Source organism: Rhinatrema bivittatum, chromosome 4 (assembly GCF_901001135.1).
Source record: "Rhinatrema bivittatum chromosome 4, aRhiBiv1.1, whole genome shotgun sequence".
Taxonomy (NCBI): Eukaryota; Metazoa; Chordata; class Amphibia; order Gymnophiona; family Rhinatrematidae; genus Rhinatrema; species Rhinatrema bivittatum.
This window is the reverse complement of record NC_042618.1, coordinates 250,311,102-250,335,500: the sequence shown is the minus strand read 5'-3', so window position 1 is coordinate 250,335,500 and position 24,399 is coordinate 250,311,102. Positions and strand designations below refer to the sequence as shown.

The window sequence follows — 24,399 nt, the reverse complement described above, 5'->3', positions numbered from 1 at the left end:
CCAAATGGCAGATGAAATTTAATGTGGACAAGTGCAAGGTGTCGCTTATAAGGAAAAATAACCCTTGCTGTAGTTACACAATGTTAGATTCCATATTAGGAGCTACCGCCCAGGAAAAAGATCTAGGCATCATAGTGGATAAAACTTTGAAATCGTCTGCTCAGTGTGCTGCAGCAGTCAAAAAAGCAAACAGAATGTTAGTAATTATTAGAAAAGGAATAGTTAATAAAACAGAAAATGTCATAATGCCTCTGTATCACTCCATGGTGAGTCCGCACCTTGAATACTGTGTACAATTCTGGTTGCCACATCTCAAAAAAGATATTGTTGCGATGGAAAAGGTGCAGAGAAGGGCAACCAAAATGATAAAGGGGATGGTACAGCTCCCCTATGAGGAAAGGCTGACGAGGTTAGGGCTATTCAGCTTGGAGAAGAGACGGTTGAGGTGGGATATGATAGAGGTGTTTAAAATCATAAGAGGTCTTGAACGAATAGATGTGAATCAGTTATTTACACTTTTGGATAATAGGACTAGGGGGCACTCCATGAAGTTAGCAAGTAGCACATTTAAGACTGTTACGCGTCCCAGCCATTGCAGGCCCTCGCCCGGGCCTACTCAACCCAGAAATCCAGCTGCCAGCTCTGGTTCATCCTCGCTCGAGGTGGTGGGCAGCTGCCTCCGTCCCCAAGCACCTGCAGCCATCTCTGCCGCGTCTGACTCCTGCGCGGTTCCTCCTTGCACCCAGCGGGCCTCCCCGCTTGAGCCACGGAGTGACGCTGCCGTCCTGCTTCCTTCGGGCCCTGGCTTATGTGCGCACATGTGCGACTCGCACACTCTTAAAGGGGCCGCGGTGGCAAAGTAGCCCGCGGCCCTGGATGAAGACATCACTGGGCCTCTGTATAAAAGGCAGGGCCCAGCCACTTGTTCCCCTGCCTTGGCAACAGGTCTCCACGATTACTTGTGTGCTTGCTGCTCGTTCCTGATTCCTGTTCCTGTCATCGTTCCTGGTTCCTGTTCCTGCTTGATCCCTCATCTGCTCCTCGTACCCTTAGACTGATTCTCTGGTATTGACCCCTGCTTCGTCTGGACTACGTTTGATCTGATCTCCTGGGTCTGACCTCAGCTCTGCTTCTGGTACTTCGCCTCCTGCTGCCTGCCCGGACTCCAGCTTGCTTTGGCCTTCCCTCTTGTGTCCTACGGACCTGGCCTCTCAGGCTTTGGCCTATCTTTGCCTGGATGCCCCCTGTCTTCCATTGTTCCTGTTGGTGTCCAGGTTTCTGGAACCCTGCCTCATCCGGATCGTCCTCTGCTCTCCAATACCTCTGCTGGTTTCTGGCATACCCTTGTCTACATCAACTGGGAGACGTCACACGGAGGCCCACCTAAGTCCAGCCATCCCCAGCACCCAAGGGCTCAACCTAAGGAGAACGTGGGCTGGTATTGGCGAAGCTCCCGTCAGCCTCCGTCTCCTCGCCTGCTCCGCCTCCCAACGGTGGGGACCCGTAGGGCTAATGTCAACCCCAACTTGGGCCAAAGTGCGGGTAATGTCAACCCCACCTCGGGCCAAGGATTCACCATCAACGCAACAAAGACTAATCAGAGAAAATTCTTTTTCACTCAACGCACAATTAAGCTCTGGAATTTGTTGCCAGAAGATGTGGTTAGGTCAGCTAGTGTAGCTGGTTTTAAAAAAGGTTTGGATAAGTTCTTGGAGGAGAAGTCCATTAACTGCTATTAATCAAGTTGACTTTGGGAATGGCCTCTGCTATTACTGGCATCAGTAGCATGGGATCTTCTTGGTGTTTGGGTACTTGCCAGGTTCTCGTGGCCTTGTTTGGCCTCTGGAAACAGGATGCTGGGCTTGATGGACTCTTTGGTCTGACCCAGCATGGCAATTTCTTATGTTCTTAATTATTCTGCCCACCTTTTTTCTAAGGCCTCATTCACATCAGGGCGAATGGGCTCTGCACAGTTTGGATTGCAAGAAGGCCTTAGCATTCTATTTTGAGTGCACAGCGGCCCACTGGCAGTCCACACAGCTCTTCATATCTTTCAATAAGAATAGGTTGGGAGTTGCGGTGACCAAGCAAACTCTGTCAAACTGGCTGGCAGATTGTATTTCCTTCTGCTGTGCAGGCCTTCAGGTTGGAGGCTGTGTCAAGGCTCACTCTGAGAGAGCCATGGCGGCTTCGGTAGCTCACTTTCAAGTAGTTCCCTTTGCCAAAATATGCAAGGCTGCAATGTGGAGGTCTCTCCACACGTTCACTGCTCACTACTGTTTGGACAAGGATGGCCAACATGACAGTAGCTTCAGCCAATCCGTCCTTCGGAATCTCTTTCAGCTGTAAACCCAACTCTCCCTGCCTAGGGCCCTTTGTTCGGGTTCAGGCTGTCTCCCTCTGTTGCCCGTTTGGCACCCAGTTAGGTGTCTGTTGGTCATTTTTGTTCCTGGGAGCAGCCTGTATCTTGGTATTCACCCCCATGTGAGCACTACCATTCTGCTTGTCCTAGGAGAAAGCAAAGTTGCTTACCTGTATCAAGTGTTCTCCTAGGACAGCAAGATGTTACTCCTCAGGAAACCCACCTGCCACCCTGTGGAGTTGGGTTTCTCCTATGTTTATTATTTTATTTTTTTGTACTTCTCTGTTACAAGTCTGAGGAGGGATCCCACCTGGATGGGTGGATAGTGGCATGCTGGGCATGCTCAATGTGCGAGTCAAAGTTTCTAGAAACTTTGATAAAAGTTTTCTATGCCGGGCTCCATCTCATGATATCACCCACATGTGAGAACTAACATCCTTCTGTCTTAGGAGAACACCTGTTACAGGTAAGCAACTTTGGGCAGAATAATAGTTAACATTACGCTACAAGCAGCCAGGAACACTGAGAACGAACGGCACAGAGGGGCCAATGTTGGAGGTAATGGATGGGTCGTAGGGTATCAGCCAGAGGTGGGGGAGGGGAGATGACTGGGGGGAGGGCAGAGGAGAGACAAAGTATTTTTAACAGGGAGGGAGAGGCCTGTGCCGGCGGCGATTGTTGGATGAAACTTTTTAAACTTTTTGAATTCTACAGGTTTGAGCCAGCTTGTAGGCACCTTCAAGGAGGGAAGGTGTATAATCATGGAGTATTGGTGGGTGCCACATGAGGCCAGATAACTTTAGGCCTAACTGGCTAGTTAAGGTTGAAGTTATCCAGCTAAATGTAGCCGAATAACTTTAAACAAGTATATTCAGCGAGATGTTTATTCTGCTGAATATGAATGGCTTTCTGAATATGGATCCAACTATTTATAAGCACCTAAAATCAGAAGTCCTACTTACAAAGTAATTTAAATATTCTAATATCATCATTATAAAGGTGTTTTCCATGGATTAATCCCTTTGATGCTAATGCTTGATTGGTTAAAGCTCTCCACATCTTATAATTAAGAAAATATTTTTCATAATTTATAGTGGCCATAATTTTGAAAATGGTGTATGCCAATAACTGATCTGTCAGAGGAATAAAGGACTGTTTACCTAAAAATCTCTGTTTATTATTTTTTTCTTTTTAGGAATCAAAGCTATGGCCTTGTCTTGTCCATATTTATTTGAAGCGTCCTTGAAACGGTGCTGTAATTTAACAGATGAAGGCATCCTGGCTCTTGCATTCAATTGCAGACTTCTGCAGATAGTTAACTTAGGTGGCTGCTTGGGTATCACAGATGTGTCCTTGAATGCACTGGGACAGAACTGCAGATTTCTACACAGTATTGACTTTTCTGCAACTAAGGTAAAGACAAAACCTCTTGCAAAGAAAAAAAAATAAGCAAAACCAAATGCAGCAGGATGCTATAAGTGAGACTAGAAAAGAAAGAGTAGATAGCTCACATTTATAATTCAGAGGGGCTGAAACTGCTGACTGCCAGCTGACCCGCATTTGGAAAGACAGTCCCATAAGTTAAAAAAAAAATGTTGTACCTCTTCTCCAAAAGCTTGCTCAGTGCAGTTAACAGGTGTTCCATATATCATAGTTCTTCTAACAGGATCAAACTAACAGGATCTTAAACAAAATATTAAAAGTTTAGAATGACCCCTTCTAGGCAGTTTTGAGATAGCCCAGCCTTTCTTTTAATGGCCAAAGGAGGGGAGGGGGTAGGGCCGCAGATTCTTTTGGAGTATAGAGACAGCCTCAGGAATTTCAAACATAGTGACTTAACATGTAATTTTTAATAAGCGCAAACTATTGTTGTTTGTTATGTCTGCATTTGAAACCTTTCCCAGTACAGAAGATATGATTTACTTTTAATGAAGCCATAGTTGGCACAGTTAATTTGTAATGTCTTTAAAGTACTGCTGCTGTTAGTGTGATATTGTCTTGGGAAAATATAGGGAGTATACAGAAATGGTCTTGTGATTTTGGATCAGAGTGCCAAATTTATAAATAATGTTCTCATTGTTGCATTCCACAAAAAAACGGATGTATGTATATTGGCCCAACAACAGAAAGTGCTCTCATTAAAGTTCTTGGCAATTTTAGACCAGTATCTTTAAGGAAAATAAAATTGTTCAGAAGGTACAGCTCATTTCTTTCTGACTTTAGAAAACCTTTTGAAACATTAAATGATATCTGCTTGGAAGCTTGGAAGCCAATACTTGGAAGCTTGGAAGCCAATACAAGTTATGGGGCGGATTTTAAAAGGCGCGCGAATAGCCTACTTTTGTTTGCGCTCCAGGCGCAAACAAAAGTACGCTGGATTTTAGTAGATACGCGCAGAGCTGCTAAAAACCTGGATCGGCGCGCGCAAGGCTATGGATTTTGTATAGCCGGCGCGCGCCGAGCCGCGCAGCCTACCCCCATTCCCTCCGAGGCCGCTCCGAAATCGGAGCGGCCTCGGAGGGAACTTTCCTTTGCCCTCCCCTCACCTTCCCCTACCTAACCCACCCGCCCGGCCCTGTCTAAACCCCCCCCTTACCTTTGTCGGGGGATTTACGCCTCCCAGAGGGAGGCGTAAATCCCCGCGCGCGAGCGGGCCTCCTGCGCGCTGGGCCGCGACCTGGGGGCGGGTACGGAGGGCGCGGCCACGCCCCCGGACCGCCCCGGGCCGTAGCCACGCCCCCGTACCCGCCCCAAAACGCTGCCGACACGCCCCCGAAACGCCGCGACGACCGGGCCCGCCCCCGACACGCCCCCGACACGCCCCCCTCGGAGAACCCCGGGATTTACGCGAGTCCCGGGGCTCTGCGCGCGCCGGGAGGCCTATGTAAAATAGGCTTCCCGGCACGCAGGGCCCTGCTCGCGTAAATCCGCCCGGTTTTGGGCGGATTTACGCGAGCAGGGCTCTGAAAATCCGCCCCTTTGTGTACTTGCCTAAACCCTCCAAGCCATATTTTATATTAGCTTTTCATTTAAGTATACAACATTATCACATGAACTAACAAGTTGAAAAAGATCATTATCCCAGGACATGCAGGATGATAGTCCTCACATATGGGTGACATCACTGGATGGAGCCCTATCACTGAAAACCTTCTGTCAAAGTTTCTAGAAACTTTTGACTGGCATACTGAGCCCACTGAGCATGCCCAGCATGCCATTATCCCTTGAGTCTTCTTTTTTCCGCGCTGCACTTTGCTTCGCAGGCAGGAGCCCTGTGTGATTTCACACAACTTTTCCTCATGGAAAAACTAATAATTTTCCTCAGAAAAGTCTCCTCATTGGGGGTCTCCCAGTCTCGGATCTATTTTTCTTCGATCAGTGACTAAACAAATATTTTGCGGTCGATACCGTTTTTTAGTTTCATCGGTGACCGCAGGCCGTCGACGGCTGCCCGGCCTTTCACAATGGCAACTGGCTTTAAAAAATGCCCTAATTGCCCCCATACAATGTCAATCACCAATCCCCACATCGAATGTGTCTTGTGCTTCTGCCCCGGACATAACGTTTCATCATGTCCCCAATGTGCCGAGATGACTTCCAAAGGTAGATGGGCCCATCTAGATAAAATGGAGCACCTATTTAATATCCAGCTCATTCCATCGTCATCAACGCAGTCGTCACCAGCAGGAGTTACAAAAGCGGTAATCATAAAAACCCGCCGTGTACATGGGGGTGGTGGGGACCCGCTATCCCCAACTCCATCTAAAGCGTCAACTAAATCAGCACCAGTGCTCTAAAAACGAGCACTGTGAAAAACACTGTCATTGGCATCAACGGGAACCGCCCACTGCCGACTCCGATCCAGGAGTAGGTTCCATGTCGATAGAACCCACTAAGAAGCCCAGGATCGAAGACTCATCGATGCCAGAACCGAGGCAATCCCCACCAAAATCGGTGCCGATTACTGAGCCCCCACAGGGACCTGTGGTGCAGCCAGTTTTGCCTCCTCTGCCACCCCCTATAGCTGCTCTGTCCACATCAGCTATCAGGGAGGAACTGGACGGATTTATCCACCAGGCAGTTGTCAATGCCATCCGCGAACTCCATCCGCCGGTGCCGGTGTCCATACCTCCACCGACGTGGGAGGCATCGATGCTTCAACCGTTACTGTCCCGGCTCGATACCTTGACGGTGCCAGCCGACTCAACCGGTGCTATCAAGGCTGAAGACACCAATTAAGCATCCGACTCAACCGATTCTGATTCCGGACTCTTCGGATGCTGATTCCACCGACTCCGACTGTCAACCACTCAGCCAATACCAGAGCTATTGGGATCGAGCTGCCCAATTCCAACACCGATTCCATCGATGCCGGTTCTGATGCCATCGATGCCAGAGAAGAAAAAACAGAAATCATTGATGGATCCATCGAAGACCGTCGCCATCGATGCCATTCTCATTTCCTCCTTCCAGTCCACGCCCACACAATTTCAGACACCTGGGAGGAAGTGATCCCAGGGACCAGCAGCCTCTCCAGGAACCCAAATCCAAACTTACCAGTCGGAGGCCGGGTTTCCTATTTTCTACCCAACTGGTCAACCATCACCACAGATCAATGGATTCTATCCATTATAACACACGGTTACCATCTGGATTTTCTCACAGTGCCTAAAGACTCTCCACCAAGGCCTCTTTGGATACACAACGATCATACCACTCTTCAACAAACAGAATTATCCACCCTCCTGAGAGCCAGGGCCATGGAACCAGTTCCCTGACCTCAGCAGAGCAGAGGATTCTACTCCCGCTATTTTCTTATTCCAAAGAAAACAGGAGGCCTACGTCCCATTTTAGACCTCCGAAATCTCAACAAATTTCTACAAAAAGAAAAATTCAGGATGGTGTAATTAGGCACCATGCTTCCCCTTCTTCAAGCAGGATATTGGCTCTGTTCTCTGGATCTTCAAGACACTTATGCTCACATCCCAATATTCCCTCCTCATCGCAAGTTCCTGTGCTTCCTGGTGGGTCATCAACACTTTCAATATCGGGTCCTGCCATTCGGACTTGCCTCAGCACCCCGAGTATTCACAAAGTGCCTAGCGGTGGCAGCAGCCCATTTACGCAAGGAAAGCATACACGTTTTTCCTTATCTGGACGACTGGCTCATCAAAAACCATCAAGACAAGGAGCTCTCATTTCTCTCAAGCTCACAATCAATCTCCTTCACTCGTTGGAATTTCTTATCAACTACCAAAAATCCTGCTTCCTACCATCTCATCTTCTACAGTTCATTGGAGCAGAATTGAACACCACCGTGTCAAAAGCTTTCCTACCAAAAGATCGCGTAGACACTCTCTCCAAATTAGCGAAATCTCTGAGTGCAAAGCAAACGTCTACAGCCCATCAGTTCCTCACTCTGCCAGGCCACATGGCTTCCACAGCCCATGTCACTCTTATGGCCAGATTAGCCATGAGAATAATGCAATGGACATTGAGATCACAGTGGCTCCAAGCCATTCAACCACTGTTGTCTCCAATTCAGATAACCTAGCAGTTACTTACATCTCTCCTCTGGTGGACGAACAATTTGCTCATCTGCCTACCTTTCCAGCAACCAGTTCTGCAAGTAACCTTGACTACGGATGCATCCACCTTAGGTTGGGGAGCGCATATCAACAATCTTCAAACTCAAGGTACTTGGACGAGCCTCGAAGCAACATTTCAAATCAACTTCCTGTAGCTTCGAGCTATACGTTATGTTCTCTATGCGTTCAAGGACTGCCTTTCACACAAGACTGTTCTAATACATACAGACAACACAGTTGCCATGTGGTACCTGAACAAACAAGGGGGTACGGGTTCTTATCTCCTTTGCCAAGAAGCAGCACAAATTTGGGACTGGGCCCTGACACATTCCATGTTTCTCTGGGCCACTTATCTGGCAAGCATACACAACGTAGTTGCAGACCACCTCAGTCATCAGTTCCAACCCCATGAGTGGTCCCTGGATCCTTTAGGTAGTGACCAGGATATTCCAACGTTGGGGTCAGCCAACAATGGACCTCTTTGCATCCAAGCTGAATCACAAAATGGACAGATTCTGCTCCCTGCACAAACAGCGAAACCAGTTAGCCAAGGACGCCTTTGCTCGCCCCTGGAACTCAGGTCTTCTATACGCGTATCCCCCGATACCGCTAATAACCAAAACTCTGGTGAAGCTACAACAGGACAAAGGGTCAATGATACGCATAGCCCCGTATTGGCATTCACAAGTATGGTTTCTCATACTCCTCGATCTCTCCATCAGAGAACCAATTCGCCTGGGCACAGCACCCACTCTCATAACTCAGGATCAGGGCAGGTTGTGCCATCCCAACCTTCAAACCCTATCCCTCACAGCCTGGATGTTGAAAGCTTGATCCTTCATCCTTCAACCACTCAATCTTTCAACTAATGTACATCACGTACTTGTAGCTTCATGAAAACCCACACGAAAATCCTATCGTTGCAAGTGGAAAAGAGTCACCACGTGGTGCACACAGAAAAGTATTGACCCCTTTTACTGCCCCACATCATCTTTATTAGATTACCTCTGGCACCTTTCCGACTCTGGTCTCCAGTCTTCGTCGGTAAGGGTACACCTTAGTGCTATCTCAGCTTACCACAAAGGAGTAGGGGATGCCCCTATATCAGCACAACCCCTTGTCAGTATTATTTATGAGAGGTTTAATTCAGCTAAAACCCCCTTTGCAGCCACTAATTTCAGAATGGTACCTTAATGTAGTACTGGCAAGGCTCATGCGTTCTCCTTTTGAACCCATAGATTCCTGCAATATTACATTTCTTACATGGAAAGTTCTCTTCCTAGTAACTATCACAATGGCTAGGAGAGTTAGTGAGTTACAAACACTTGTAACATACTCACCCTACACCAGGTTCCTACATGACCGAGTGGTCCTCCGTACTCACCCTAAATTCCTTCCCAAGGTGGTTACAGATTTCCACTTGAATCAATCTATAAACTTGCCCACATTCTTTCCAAGACCTCACTCTCACCAGGGCAAAAGAGTTTTACACACCTTGGACTGTAAACGCACGCTAGCGTATTATCTAGATTGCACTAGTGTCCATAGAAAATCCATCCAGCTCTGTTTCTTTTGACAAAAACAAACCGGGTATGGCAGTGGGCAAACAAACTCTCTCCAACTGGCTAGCAGATTGTATAGACTTCTGCTATTAGAAAGGAGGCCTTTCTCTCCAAGGACGAGTAAAGGCGCACTCAAGGCAATGGCAACCTCAGTAGCACACTCTCATTCAGTACCGATTGCTGACATCTGCAAAGCTGCAACATGGAGCTCTTTGTTACGATTCCTACCGTAGCTCCTCACCTTTCTCTGGAGGCCGCTCCGAAGCCGCCTCGCCTGATCTGCTTGCCCAGGTTTTGCTCCCTGGCCTGGGAGGCCTTTGACGTCCTCTGGGCCTGCCTGAGGCTTGCTTCAGTCTTCGCCTGGACTTCCTGGTTTGGGCCCCGCCATTTTGATTACTGGCAGCCGATGGCCCGAGTGCAGGAGATCGCTCCCGGAACCCCGCTGGACCACCAGGGTCTTTTGGCAAGTCTTGGGGGACCCTCCTGACCCCCCACAAGACTTGCCAAAAGTCCAGCGGGGGTCTGGGAGCGACCTCCTGCACTCGGACCGTCGGCTGCCAGTATTCAAAATGGCGCTGATAGCCTTTGCCCTTACTATGTCGCAGGGGCTACCTGTGCCATTGGTCAGCCCCTGTCACATGATAGGAGCACAAGATGGCGCTGGCCATCCAGTGCTCCTACCATGTGACAGGATCCGGCCAATGGCACGGATACCCTGTCACATGGTAAGGGCAAAGGGCCATCGGCGCCATTTTGATTAGTGGCAGCCGATGGCCTGGGAGCCGGAGGATGGCCCGGAGCGGGAGATTGCTCCCGGGACCCCCACTGGACCACCAGGTACCTGTAAAAAGGTTTTGGGGGGGTCGGGAGGGTGGGGGTTACTTTTAAAGGGTCGGGGTGTATGTTTTGTTTATCGGCTGGGGCGCAGCCGATAAACAAAACGCGATCGGGCCCGATGGAAAAAAAACCCACATGTGAATCGGAACCAGAATCGGAACCAATTCCGATTCACACCTCTACCTTATATATTCTCTTTTCCAGATCATTTATAAATATATGAAAAAGCACCATTCCCAGTACAGATCCCTGGAGCAATCCACTATTTACTTTCTTCTATTGAAAAAACTAATCATTTAGCACTATTCTCTTCCTGTCTTTTAACCAGTTTGCAATTCACAATAGGACATTGCCTCTTACCCATAATTTTTTAATTTTCTCAAGCGTCTTTCATGAGGGACTGTCAAATGCCTTTTGAAAATCCAAATATACTATGTATCTGGCCCTTGTCATATGCTGTGAACACTAGGGGTGTCACAGATCCAGGTCCACGTCCAGATGGGGGAGGAGAAGTTAATGTTCAGGGCCCCCCCGGTGCAGTCACCAAAAATAAAAGCAAGGATGCCAAAAGTGGTATTCAAATTAAAGTCTTTTCTGCAATTTATAAAAATAACATCCAGTCCAATATCACAAAAAATCAAAATCAGCATCAACCAATAGTCACACTGAAACAATTGTTTAATTTTTCATGTCCCTTGGACCATTATCCATAGCAAAAATCCCAAACTGTGGGTCAAAAACTCTCAACTTATAATACAAATCCTACTCTGTTTAAATGTCTCCAGTACAAGAATCCAACCAGTCTTCTTAGTTGTCTCCAATACAAGAGTTCAAAATACAAATATTTTCAGCCTTGCTTTTCTGGTTGCTTGAGCAAAAAGAAACTCAATCCAGTCCTTTGGGATACTGGGGGGTGCTCTTCCCTCTGGATTGATCAATCTTTCCAAAATTCTTCTTCCTATCTCTGAATCCTGGTCCCCAGACTCCAAAAACCTCAAATCTTCTTAAAGTTCACAAACTCCAAAAATCACTGATTTTGAGATCCTGAGGAGATCTCTAGCTTTTCTTCTCCAACTCTACTTCTCTAACTATTTCTTGCTTGAGATTCTGGGGGAATCTCTATCTCCCACCCTTTGCAGGTCTCTCTTTCCTTTTAGCTCTTACTGCCATGCTAACCCTCTAAAGAATTGAGCATGCTCAAGTTCTTGGAGGAGAAGTCCATTACCTGCTATTAAGTTCACTTAGAGAATAGCCACTGCCATTAGCAATGGTTACATGGAATAGACTTAGTTTTTGGATACTTGCCAGGTTCTTATGGCCTGGATTGGCCACTGTTGGAAACAGGATGCTGGGCTTGATGGACCCTTGGTCTGACCCAGTATGGCATTTTCTTATGTTCTTATGTTCTTACCTCAAGATGCCTATCCCCTAAAAAGGTGGGGATTTGGCAAGGGGAGAATTAAAAAAAAAAAAAATTCTAAATCTTTCTCCCAATGCCTAATGATGGAAAAATATTGGATATATTATCAGTGATAGGCAAAGCCTCCATCACAACTATATCTGTTGGCTCACCATTATTCTCATCTTTATTAACCCTTTCAAAAAATATAGTAGATTGGTGAATCATGACTTCCCTTGGGTAAATCCATGTTGGCCTTGTCCTATTAAGCCATGTCTATCTATAAGTTATGTAATTTTGTTCTTTAGAATGATTTCTAGAACGTTTCCTAACACTGATGTCAGACTCACCCAGCTAGTTTTATGGATCATCCCTGGAGCCTTTTTTTTTTTTTTTTTAAAGATTGGTGTTACATTGGCTGCCTTCCAGTCTTCAGGTTCATTATTTGATTTTGATGATAGGTTATAAATTGCTAGTAATAAGTCTGCAATTTTATTTTTTTAGTTCTTTCAGAACTGTGGATGTATGTCATATGCTCCCAGTAATTTGCTACTCCTTACTTTGTCAGTTTACCCTATTGCATCTTCCAGGTTCATGTGATTTGTTTCATTTCCTTTGAATCATTACCATTAAATATTGTTTACTACATGGGTATTTCCCCAGCATCCTCCTCCATAAACAGTGAAGCAAATAATTCATTTATTTTATTCCCCTATGCCCTTGCCTTCCCTAAGTGCCTTTTTACCCCTTGATCATCTGTGTAACTGACTCCCTCAGAGGTTTCATACTTTGGAAATATTTGAAAACGTTTTGGAGTTTTTGCCTCTATGGCAAGCTTCTTTTCAAAGTTTTTGCATCTAACTTGCCAATGCTTATGCTTTTTCCTATTTTACATAGTAATTTAGTATTGACGGCATAAAAGGATCAGATGGTCCATCCAGTCTGCTCAGCAAGCTTCTTATTGTATTATCTGCTGCTCCGTGCAGGATATCTTCATATTTCTCTTAAGATTATCTGCTGCTCTGCGCAGTTACTCCCAAGCTTTATGATAAGGGTAGTAATATTTACGATCAAAACCAAGCAACTGTCAAACCAATAAATTACTGCTAGCAACGTTTTTACTGGGTGAAGAGCCGCCTTGATAATTCAGACAATGCTGCTTTACATTCTTTGCTCTGGAACTTTGGGACTTGGCCGTAGAAGCCATCCTGTACTTTTTCCTTTATGCCTACGTGTCAATACCCAGACCATATAATTCAAGCCCATGTTGGTTTTGTCTGTATCCAGTTTCCCCCCCCCCCCCCCCCCCCCCCCCCCCACCCAACACACACACATCATTTTTCTATTTTTTGAAAGAAATGTTTTGGTTATAATAGCCTTTTTCACTTCACCTTATAATTATGCTGGCAGTTGTTTAGTCTTCCTTCCACCTTTTTTAATGTGTTGAATTCATCTGGTCTGGTATTTTTAATCAATGTCCACGCCTGGTAAAAACGCTTAGAGGAAACTTTGATGCCGGTGCACATGTATGCGCGTATGTCAGCTCACGCCCAGAGACGCAGCCATTTTATAACATATGTGTATATGCATGTATGTTATAAAATAGGCTGTACACTTGTACATGTGTGCATTATTTTATATGGATGCGCGCATGTGTGTGCAAATGCCGCCTCTACTTCGTAAATAAGGGGAATTTAGTAGACATGTGCACCGACACAATTACCAGTTTCCCCAATTCGTTCCTAGTTTGCCCAGGGAAAGGATAGGACTTCCTAACCCTCCTAGTTAAATAGCCTCCCTTTTACCCTGTTAGCACCAACTCTTAAAACCCTGGTGACTAGCCTAGAATTGTTTAGTAGAAATAGCAGAAATAAAGTTATGCAATAGGGGATCCCAGCACGCGCTTCTGTGCATAAATACTTACACGCGTATTTTATGTTAAGGTCCCAGAACGCCCATGTCCCGCCCTTGTCCTGCCCAGATCAAGCCTGCGCCATGCCTCTTTTTTGGGCTTTCTCACTTGTGCGCATACTGAGAGATACATGGATGCCTTTTAAAATCCATGTGGCGCGCGCCTGCCGGACGTACTCTTGTAACTCCCGGCTTTGGTTCACGTGGGGCTTTTAAAACTCACCTTTTAATTTTTGCAGCTGCGCCTTTTAGGTTTTTTGCAATTATTTTCCTCATTTTATCAAACTCTCCCTTTTGAAAGTTAAATACTAAAGCAGTAGTTTTCCTTATTTTATTTTTAAAAATTATATTCTGCACTTATAGATATTATGTTTGAGGCAGATTAAAATAAAACCCATATAAAATGCATCAGAAGATGACACAGATCCAATGGCCATAACAATGAAACCACACACAAAAACAAACAGAAATACCCACTTTGCAGTCGATCATAACAATGAAATTTCGGCTGGAAGATTCAAACCCAAATGCCTATATCAATAAATTGGTCTTTAAGGCCTTCTCAAAAGATTTCAGACAGTTTATATAAAGTGCAACTGGTCAAGGAGATAGCTCCAAAAACGCTGCCCTTCCACAGATAAAGTCCTCCAGTTAATAGGTCAGATTTGATTGCGTCATGATCTTTGTTGCTACTCGACTTAATGCTCACCAACGGGGATAATGTCTCTAATATCCAGGTGGGTGCCCACCTCAGTACCAGTGATCATCAAACGGTATGGTTTGATATTGCAAATAGGATACGGAGAAGTCACGCGAAGACCTGTGTTTTGCACTTCAAAAATATGGACTTTGTTGAAATGGGGAAGTACCTGGAGGTAGAACTAGAAGACTGGGAGAAAACGAGAGAGGTGGAACAGTGGGCCAAACTAAAAGGAGCAATTACAAAGGCAACTAATCTATATGTTAGGTTTCTCTTGCTTTTGTTTACTTTTGTATCTGGTTCTCAAAGAGAGGTGGCTGATAAAAAGAACAGCATTCAAGAAATATAAAAGATGCCAAAAAGAGGAACACAGTGAAGAATTTCTAGTGAAACTGAGATAGACAAAGAAAGTAATCAAGAAAGCAAAATGTCAGGCGGGAGAAAGGGTTGTCAAAGAGGTAAAGAGAAGCGACAAAACAATTTTCAGATATATCAGAGAAAGGAGAAAGTCCAAAGTGGTATGTGAAATTGAAAGGAGAAAAAGATCAATGTATGGAGAGGGATGAAGAAAAGACGGAAATATTAAATACTTCAGTTCAGTGTTCACTTGTTGTGACTGTTGCTGCCCGATGTCTCCACTCCGCCCTCTTTACCTCTGTGGCGACTCCCTCCAGGTCTGAAGGACGGCTGGCTGCCGCGGCGTCTCCCTGCCGTCTCTCGCCGGCATCCCCGGACCGGCTCGACTCTGCAGATCCGCCATGTTGCCTGAAGCCTAGGGCGCGTGCGCTCTCTGATTGAAGTACCAGCAAGGGTGCGAACCTCAGGGGCGTCCCCCTGAGATGACATCATCCGCTTCCGATATTTAAAAGTCTCTGATATCGCTAACAAACTGAGTTAGCAAGGATTCGTTCTAGCTACTCTGCCTCCTCGGACTTACCAGTGGTACCCGCTCCTCGGGGGACTCGCTCTCTCTTTGCCTTTCAGGTTTACTGACAGGAACCGGTACTCGCTCCTCGAGGGCCCTCGTTCCTGACTATCTGCTGATTTTCTTCTGCCTGGAAGCCATCACTGTCTACATCATTGTGAGTTACCTTCGCTCTCTCAGAGCTTTCCCTGTAACCAGGTACTCGCTTCTCGAGGGCCTAACCTTTCCAGCTCCTGAGCTCCCTGAGACCAATATGTGAGTGTTGTCATCTAAGTTCTGTTCATGAACTCTGCATACCCTGCCTACTCACTGTCTACAGTTTCTCAACAGCTCAGCCATCCAGGGATCGCTGTTCCAGTATCTGAGGGACTTCAGCCCTGCCGGGCACTACAGGTCACTACTGCCACCTCTGGTGGTTTCAAGACCTGTTTAATAAAAGAACTAGTGTGTGTCTGTCTCCATATTCTAAGCCTAGCCGGTGGTCCCTCTTGGGATCTTTCCCCGGGGGCGTGGTCATCTGCCACCGGCCCAAGGATCCACCCACTACTATCTCCAGCAGTCTATACAACAGATTGCTACTCCGCCTACGGAATACATCAGATTGCTACTCTTATCTCATTGCTCCTCCCACCAACATAGAGGATTATGACATCACTGAAGAAGACCCTGGAAAAGGACTGATGCTAGTTAACAAGACATTGGAGGGGGTGGAGTAAATGAAACTCTGTTTACAGAAGAGAATGTATGGGAAGAGCTAGGAAAACTGAAAGTGGAAAAAGCCATGGGGCCTGATGAGGTTCATCCCAGAATAATGAGGGAGCTCAGAGATGTGCTAGCAGGTCCGCAGCACAACCTGTTGAATAGATCCCTGGAAACAGGAGTAGTCCCGCTTCATAAAAGTGAGAGCAGAGAGGAGACTGGAAACTACAGGCCAGTTAGCCTCACCTCTGTGGAGAATCTGCTGAACGAAAGGATAGTGAACTATCTACAGTCAGGAGGATTGCTGGACCTGAGGCAGAGGCAGCATGGATTCACCAGGGGAAGGTCCTGTCAGACAAATCTGATTTTTTTTGATTGGGTGACTAAAGAATTGGATTGAGGAAGAGTGCTCAGTGTGATCTACTTGGATTTCAGCAAAGCTTTTGATACATCCTGCATACGAGGCTTGTGAATAAAATGAGAAGCTTGGGAGTGAGTGCCAAAGTGGTGGCATGGATTACAAACTGGTTGACAGACAGCATGTGTTGATAAATGGAACCTACTCTGAAGAGAGAACAGTGTTAAGCAGAGTGCCACAAGGATTGGTATTGGGACCAGTCCTGTTCAACATCTTTGTGAGTGACATTGCAGAAGGGATGGAAGATAAAGTTTGTCTTTTTACGGATGATTCTAAGATCTGCAACAGAGTGGACATGCAGGAAGGAGTAGAGAGAATGAGACATGATTTAAGGAAGCTTGAACGGTGGTTGAAGATATGGCACCTGGGATTCAATGCCATGAAGTGCAGAGTCATGCATCTGGGGTGTGGTAATCCAAAAGAGCTGTATGTGATGGGAGGTGAAGGGCTGTTGTGCATGGAGCAAGAGAGGGACCTTGAGGTGATTGCTTCGCCATCTTCAGATCACTAGACAGTATGTGACATGGTGATAGCTAAAGCCAGAAGAATGCTGGACTGCATAGAGAGAGGAATAACCAATAAGAAAAAGGTGATAATCTCCTTGTACAGGTCCTTGGTCCCCAGGTGGCATTGAATCCCAGGTGGGAGGCAGACCGGCCCCGATGCCGCCAGGCTGGATCAAGCCGCGCCTACCTTCCATCCCTCGGCCTATCAGAGGCCAGAGCCGGCGCCCTTAAACCAGGGCAGCCCCTGCAGGCGCCGCGCGCCTAAGGAGTGCGACAAAGGGGCCTGCCCCTTTGTGCGCCCCTTCGAGCGCAGCAGAACGCAGATCATCAAGCATCCCTTCCCCCCTAACAATCGGAATCCCTCTCAAACTCAAGCTCTCCTGCAGACGGATGCACACCCAATTTCTCATCCTGTTCCTAGCAACAAGATCACCATCCCCAGCTGCAACCACACCTCTGTCGGGGCTCGCACGTTCGGCGTGGCCCATTCGGGGCAAGAGCCCGTTCACCCCCCCTCGTGGAGTGAGCCGAACAGAGAAGAGAGCGGCAAGAGAAAAGAAGAAAAAGGGAAGTGAAAGGAAAAAAAAAAACCCAGCAAACCTAAGAAATTTCGCGGTGAGTCCTTGAGTCCCTGACTGCGCCCCCCTGGAGGCAGCCGGCCTATCAACAGGTGGCTAGAGGCCTTTAAACCTCCGCACTTCCTTTCCATCTACAATACAACTCCCAGATTAATCTCAGTACTCATCCTCCTAGAGACCACCTCCACTACGTCGCCAGACATTAGGAACACATCACAGTAATGACCAACTCTTTACTCTATTCAGTGCCCGCCCACCGACAGTTCACCAGCTGAAGGACCCCTTTCCAGTTTTCTCCCGCTACCAGCACCCTACCTCATACTTCATTCCTACTCTCACTGCGTCCACTCTCCGCCAGCAGACACCCTTTACCAGTATTCCTCCAGCACCCAACCAGCATCATCATCCAGTACTCAGCCTCCAGCATTCAACCAGCTACATCATCATCATTCAACATTCCTCCAGCATCAAACCAGCTGTCACCCTCCAACACTCAACCGCACCTGCATTGATCTTCCCCAACATTTCATTCAGTACTCAATCCAATACTCACTAGCACTGATCTCCTCCAACAGGCACCAGCATTGATCTCCTCCAACATTCAACCTCACCAGCATTCCTACAACACCCACCTTTCCACATCATCCCCCTCTCCTAATAACAGGAACATGACAGCAGGTCTCCCAATCCCCATCCTACACCACAGTCTCATCACTACTGGAAAAGCATTCACTCATCCAAGGTCACGCCCCAGCAGGACGCTCATCCCAATCATGATCTCCCCCATCATGCAATTTCTAGGCCTTGAATTATTCTCCTTGTCACTCTTTAATGCTCAATCTCTTACTAAGAAAACACATATCCTCAACAACTTTCTCCTAGACACAAAATCAGACATCTGCTTCATAACAGAAACTTGGCTTAAACCAACAGATATAGCACTAATCAACCAACTCCCCACACATCTCTACAATATCCTGTCACTCCCCAGACAAAAGAAAAGAGGTGGAGGCCTTCTTATAGCAGCCAAGAAAGAATTGAGACTATCTCGAATCCCAATCAAATCAGCCTCTAAACTGGAACTAGGCCTTTTCAAAACTAACCAACTCCAAATACTCCTCATATACGCACCGCCAGGACTTCTCAAAATGGTCGCATCATCCACTGTAGAAATCATCGCAAAATACATAAACTTGGACTCCCCAGCCCTAATTTTAGGGGATTTCAACCTTCATGTGGACAGCACCCCCCTAACAACCAATTGTGAGGCGTTTCTCTCCGCCTTATCGGCCATGGGCTTCGTACAGATTATCAACAAGCTCACTCACAAAGCTGGCCACACCCTGGACCTCATCTTCATAAACTCCGGCCTCAAACACTCTTCCCTTCCCAAATGCACTCCGGTCCCCTGGTCGGATCACGCATTAATCACGACCACCCTCACAGTGAATGAAAGCCTCACCAAGCACCCACTGCAAACCACACTTCATTACAGAAGAGCATGCGCCTCTGATACCATCAGCAACCTTCTGGCCAAAAAACTACCTCATTTAGACCTCTCAATCCCCAACTCAGCACTATTTTCCAGATAAGACATCACTGAGACAATAGCTAATAAAGTATGTCCACTAGTGTAAAAAAAAAATAAAAAATCAACCTCACCTCGCACAGAAAAACAACCATGGTTCTCCAACGAGCTCCGTATTCTCAAACAAAATCTGACAGAAAGAAAACAAATGGCGCAAGACACCTTGCCCCAGCACACTATCTGCCTATAAATCCAGCCTCCACCTTTACAGAAACACCACCCTACGGACAAAAAGAAATTTCTATGCTCAAAGAATTCACAACCTTGTATTCGACGCCAAAGCACAATTCACCTACGTATCGGAACTCACACAAACCAGCAACCCACCCATTCCTGGCAACCAGGTGCAATCTAAAGCTAACGAACTTGCCACCTTCTTTCAAAGCAAAATCACCAGCCGCCTGCCCTCAAGCCCTACTGTTCCACCCAGCTCCCATCATGCCGCAAACAAAGGGTTCGCACTTGAGTCCTTTGAACCCACTAACGCGCTGGAGATTGAATCTATAATAAAGAAAATGAAACCATCCTCCCACCCACTCGACCAAATACCAACAAAATTACTACTGATACCAGACACTATCTCAAAACCTTTGGCAAATATCATAAACTGCTCACTATCTCAAGGTATCTTCCTGGATGACCTAAAACTCGCTTCTCTCAAACCACTCCTCAAGAAACCCAACCTAGACAATACAGAACCTAACAACTTTCGCCCTATTTCCAATCTGCCACTCATAGCCAAGATCATGGAAAAGATAGTTAACAAACAACTCTCAGAGTATCTCGAAGACTACAAAATACTGCACCCCTCCCAATACGGGTTTCGTAAATCTCTTAACACCGAAACCCTCCTCCTCTCACTAACTGACCACCTCATCATGGGTATGGACAAGGGACAATCCTTCCTACTGATACTCCTCGACCTCTCGGCGGCATTAACCACTCCATCCTCATCAACAGACTATCCGACATTGGGATAATAGGAACTGCCTTTAGATGGTTCGAATCTTTCCTCACAAACAGAGGCTTCAAGGTCCGAATAAATAATAAAGAATCCCCTCGCATCAATTCATCACTAGGAGTCCCCCAAGGCTCCTCATTATCCCCTACTCTCTTCAATATATACCTCCTTCCCCTATGCTAACTACTAACGAACCTAAACTTATAACACTATCATTATGCGGACGACGTCCAAATCCTGATCCCCATATCAGAGTCTATTACTAAAACCCTCAAGTTCTGGGACACCTGCCTCCAAGAAATCAACTCCCTCCTCACTAAGCTAAACTTAATACTCAATTAGATAAAACTGAACTCATCATCTCTCCCGACAACAGTGATACTCCACAAATACCAACACACAACTCCCTGGTCTCCCATTCAAGAGATCTGGGAGTATTAATCGACAACTGTCTAAACCTAAAAAAATTAATCAAACTACCAAGGACTGCTTCTACAAACTACAGGTACTAAAAAGAATTAAACCATTGCTGCACTTTCAAGACTTCAGATCTGTACTCCAAGCAGTTTTATTCTCCAAAATAGACTACTGCAACTCTGTCTTGCTTGGTCTCCCCACCTCCTCTACCAAACCACTGCAGATGCTTCAAAACGCGGCAGCCAGAATCCTAACAAATACCCGCAGAAGAGACCACATTACACCCATCCTCAGAAATTTGCACTGGCTACCAATCAGCTTCAGAATTTTACACAAGTCCCTCACCATTATCCACAAAACCATTCACAACCAAGCCCCCTTGGACCTTCAATTCCCAATCAGACTTCACACGTCCTCCAGACCGACCAGAGAAGCTTACAGAGGATACCTGCATACCCCCCTACAAAATCCACCCACCATCTAACCACCAGAGAACGGGCATTTTCCACAGCGGGACCAACTTGTTACGAGCGGGCGCGGTCGTCTCCAGCGGGTGGTGAGCCCTTGGGCCACGGCAGGACTCAAGGAGGAGCCCAAAGCCACACCGTGGGAGGTGAGCTGAGCAGGCATGGGGAGCCAGGTGGGTACAAAAGCAGGGGAGCAGGCACGTAGTCTGACCCTCAGCCGGACCTGCACGCCCATGGTAGTAGCCAACACTGGGAAGTTGACTGATGAACGGTCCTCCGACTGTTCCCGGCCCTTTCGGACCTGCCGCTGGGAACGGCAATGGGCAGCAGGCCGGACAGAGGCGAGGGCAGACAGAGTCCTTTACACGGAAGACATCGCAGACAAGGCAGGTGCAGACATCGTAGACAAAGGCTAGTGCAGACATCGAAGAGGAGGGCTGGAAGGAGACACGGGCACTGTCCCTGAGGGCGCCCTACTCAGCCCACCCACGGGACTGAGTCGCGGACCACCCCGTCCCATACGCGCCCTACACAGCCCAGGAAGGCTGGTCGCGGACCACGTTGAGAACAGGAGAGCGCAGGGAAGATCCAGGCGAGCAGGAACTCCGATGCTGGGATACTGACATCCGAAGCCCCTTCGGCTGGCAGGCAGGGAAGCTCCAGAGCACAGGGAAGAATCCCACCTGTTGGCCACTCCAGGGCCCAACAGGCCAGAAGGCTCAGGAGCCAGACAAGACGTAGGGCAGAACAAGCGGAACTGGATCAGGACATCAGGAACACATCAAGGCAGACGACAGTAACATCAGGAAGCAGACATCCGGACAGAGACAGGACAAGGCACCATCAACACAGGCAAGACCACGGATGACCTGGATCGAGGAGAAGGTTACAGGCAACTGTAGCACTCAATCCGAAGGCAAGTTGCAAGTGACAAGAAAGTCCTTATATACTGGAGGTTGTAGGCAACTCCCTGGGAGGAGTTTGCCAGGACCGCCCCTCACCGGTCCTATAAGTAAGGTGGAGAGCTGCGGGCCAGCCCCTAGGGAAACGGGCGTGGCTGAAAACCAGGAAGTCCAAACAGCCAAGCAAGCCACAGGAACAGCTAGGCCTCTCAGGCCCTGGAGCAAGTCCCGGATGGAACACAGGCGAGGCCCTGGCTTCGGAGCGGCCTCCGGTGGAAGGTGAGAGACCACCTGTAGCGCAGCAACAGGGGGGATCGTAACACAACTATTTGGAACTCTATCCCACCAGAGCTCAGACAAGAACCTTGCCTGTTGACTTTCAGAAAAAGGCTCAAGACGTGGTTATTTAAACAGGCCTTTCCATAAACCCAGAGCTCCCCAGCTGTTATGAACAATCACTCAACAATTTGTAAATAATTGATACAGTTATCTAGTTACTGTCTGCTATATTTTCCTCTTGCCAGTTCCTGCACCCCTGTTCATTGTAACTTTTGTCTTCTCTATACCATGTTAATAGTTAGGTTGCGACCCTTGTTATTTGTAAACCGACATGATATGATCTGTATCATGAATGCCGGTATAAAAAAGCACTAAATAAATAAATATAAATCTTCTTTTCTTCATTCCCCCTGCCGTTGAAGCAGTGAGCTGCGCTGGATATGTATTCCAAGTGAAGTATCAGGCTTAATTGATTCGGGGTAGTAACTGCCGTAACAAGCAAGCTACACCCATGCTTATTTGTTTACCCAGACTATGTAATTCAGTCCTTGTTGGTTGTTGTCTGAATATAAATCTCCTGTTAAAGCATGGGGGGATAGGTGGGACACTTATGCTTATAGTCTCTGCAGCATGAAGGATGTGCCCCGCCACCACCTTGTTGTTAACCTTGTATAGATGAACAGTCCTGTTTAGTTCATGGTCAAAGCATTCATGCACAAAGCTCCATTGTGCAGACAAACAGTATTTCACCACACAGTAGTAACCCTTTTTATAGGTGACGGTCATAGTATCGGTACAGTTTGCCCAAGATGTGGCATCCTCCAGCTGAAAACACCATCTTGCCTGTTTGGTGCGCAGGGTAGGGCATAAGGGTTAGCGTGAGCAAGAGAGACAGCAGTAGGTGCAATATAAGTATCCCGATTGAGGATGGAGGATGCATTAAAAGGTATAGGAACAAACCTAGAACCATCCAGCTGTAGATGATAACATAGTCAGCAATCTGAAGGATTCAAAGATTTCTGCAGTGTTTTAGTATAGGCCAGATAAATCTGTACATGGGGCCCCAGATAGGGCCATGCATTTTGCGGAGTGCAAATGAATCAGAAGCAAAAGCAGGATCATGTCTGTTCTGCAGCCTCGTGAGAGAGAGTTCTATATTCAAGAGCTTCCTGTAGTTGTAGTACATAAGTATTTTTTACAGTGGGAAAGAAGTACCCAGGTAGGGTGTCCTTCCTATTTTTACTGCAGAATGTGAGGTTAAAAGTACCTGATAGGGGCCCCTCCACCTGGGGGCCAAGGAGTTCTTTCGTCGGAAAAATCCTCAGAAAAACAAAATCACCGAGTTGCACACTCTCAGTAGACGCAGGGTCCACTGGAGGAAAAAGATGCTCGTACTTTCTGCAAGTGTGACATCAAGACTTTCTGCAACATAAACAAATAATGGTTTAAATATTCTTCCTGGCATTGTCAGCATTGGTTAAAGAACAACAAGTGGTCATCAAGCCTGCTGATAAGGGAGGTGCGATCGTGCTGCAGGATTGGGAAGTATATATAAAGAATATTATGGCGCATTTACAAGATACAAAATATTATAGTTTGGTTGAACAAAATCCAACTACAATGTTGTTACAGCGAATCAAGGAACTTATAGAAGGAATGAAATTTCTAACAATGAAAGAGAAAAAGTATCTAGTAAGAGAATATCCTAGTACACTTATAGTGTACTCAGTGCCTAAAATTCATAAAAATATACAAAAAAAACCCCCATCAGGCCTATGTATCACTGAGAAATTCTGTGCTTGAACAATTAGCCACATTTGTGGATATTTTTGTACAACCAGTAGTTAAGCAAGCTTCATCTTACTTAACGGACACCAGTCATTTTTTTAAAAAACTACAGGTAATTGAGATGTGTAAATGATAAATGGATACTGGTAATGATGGATATACAGTCGCTCTATACACAGATTCCCCAAGAAGAAGCATGGGAAATAGTATCTAGAAAATTGAGAGGCGATTGGGAACCACAACGTATCCCAGTGGAGTTTATTATCCAATTACTGAGATTGGTGTTATGCAGTAATTTTTTCTTATTTGAGGATAACTTTTGTCACCAAAAACATGGTATAGCGATGGGGTCAGCGGTAGCACCTTCTGTGGCAAATATTTATGTTGCACAGTTTGAGCAGACATGTATACAAGTCCAAATGGTGGGAGTACATAGGCTGTTGGAGTCGTTTTATAGTGTAGCAGCAAGATATAGCAGCAATGAAGACACCTCACGCAGGATTCGTGGTGAA

General features: G+C 46.5%; 1 protein-coding gene across 4 annotated transcripts in view; it reads left to right on the top strand.

Annotated features, from left to right (window-relative positions):
• The window catches only part of AMN1 (antagonist of mitotic exit network 1 homolog), a 325,940-nt gene that overhangs the window by 122,287 nt on the left and 179,254 nt on the right, over positions 1-24,399 (top strand). For all 4 annotated transcript variants that reach the window (XM_029600018.1, XM_029600014.1, XM_029600015.1 and 1 more), the window contains one exon: positions 3,558-3,775. In XM_029600018.1, the coding sequence (XP_029455878.1) occupies positions 3,558-3,775 (218 nt within the window). The remainder of the gene's footprint in view (positions 1-3,557; positions 3,776-24,399) is intronic.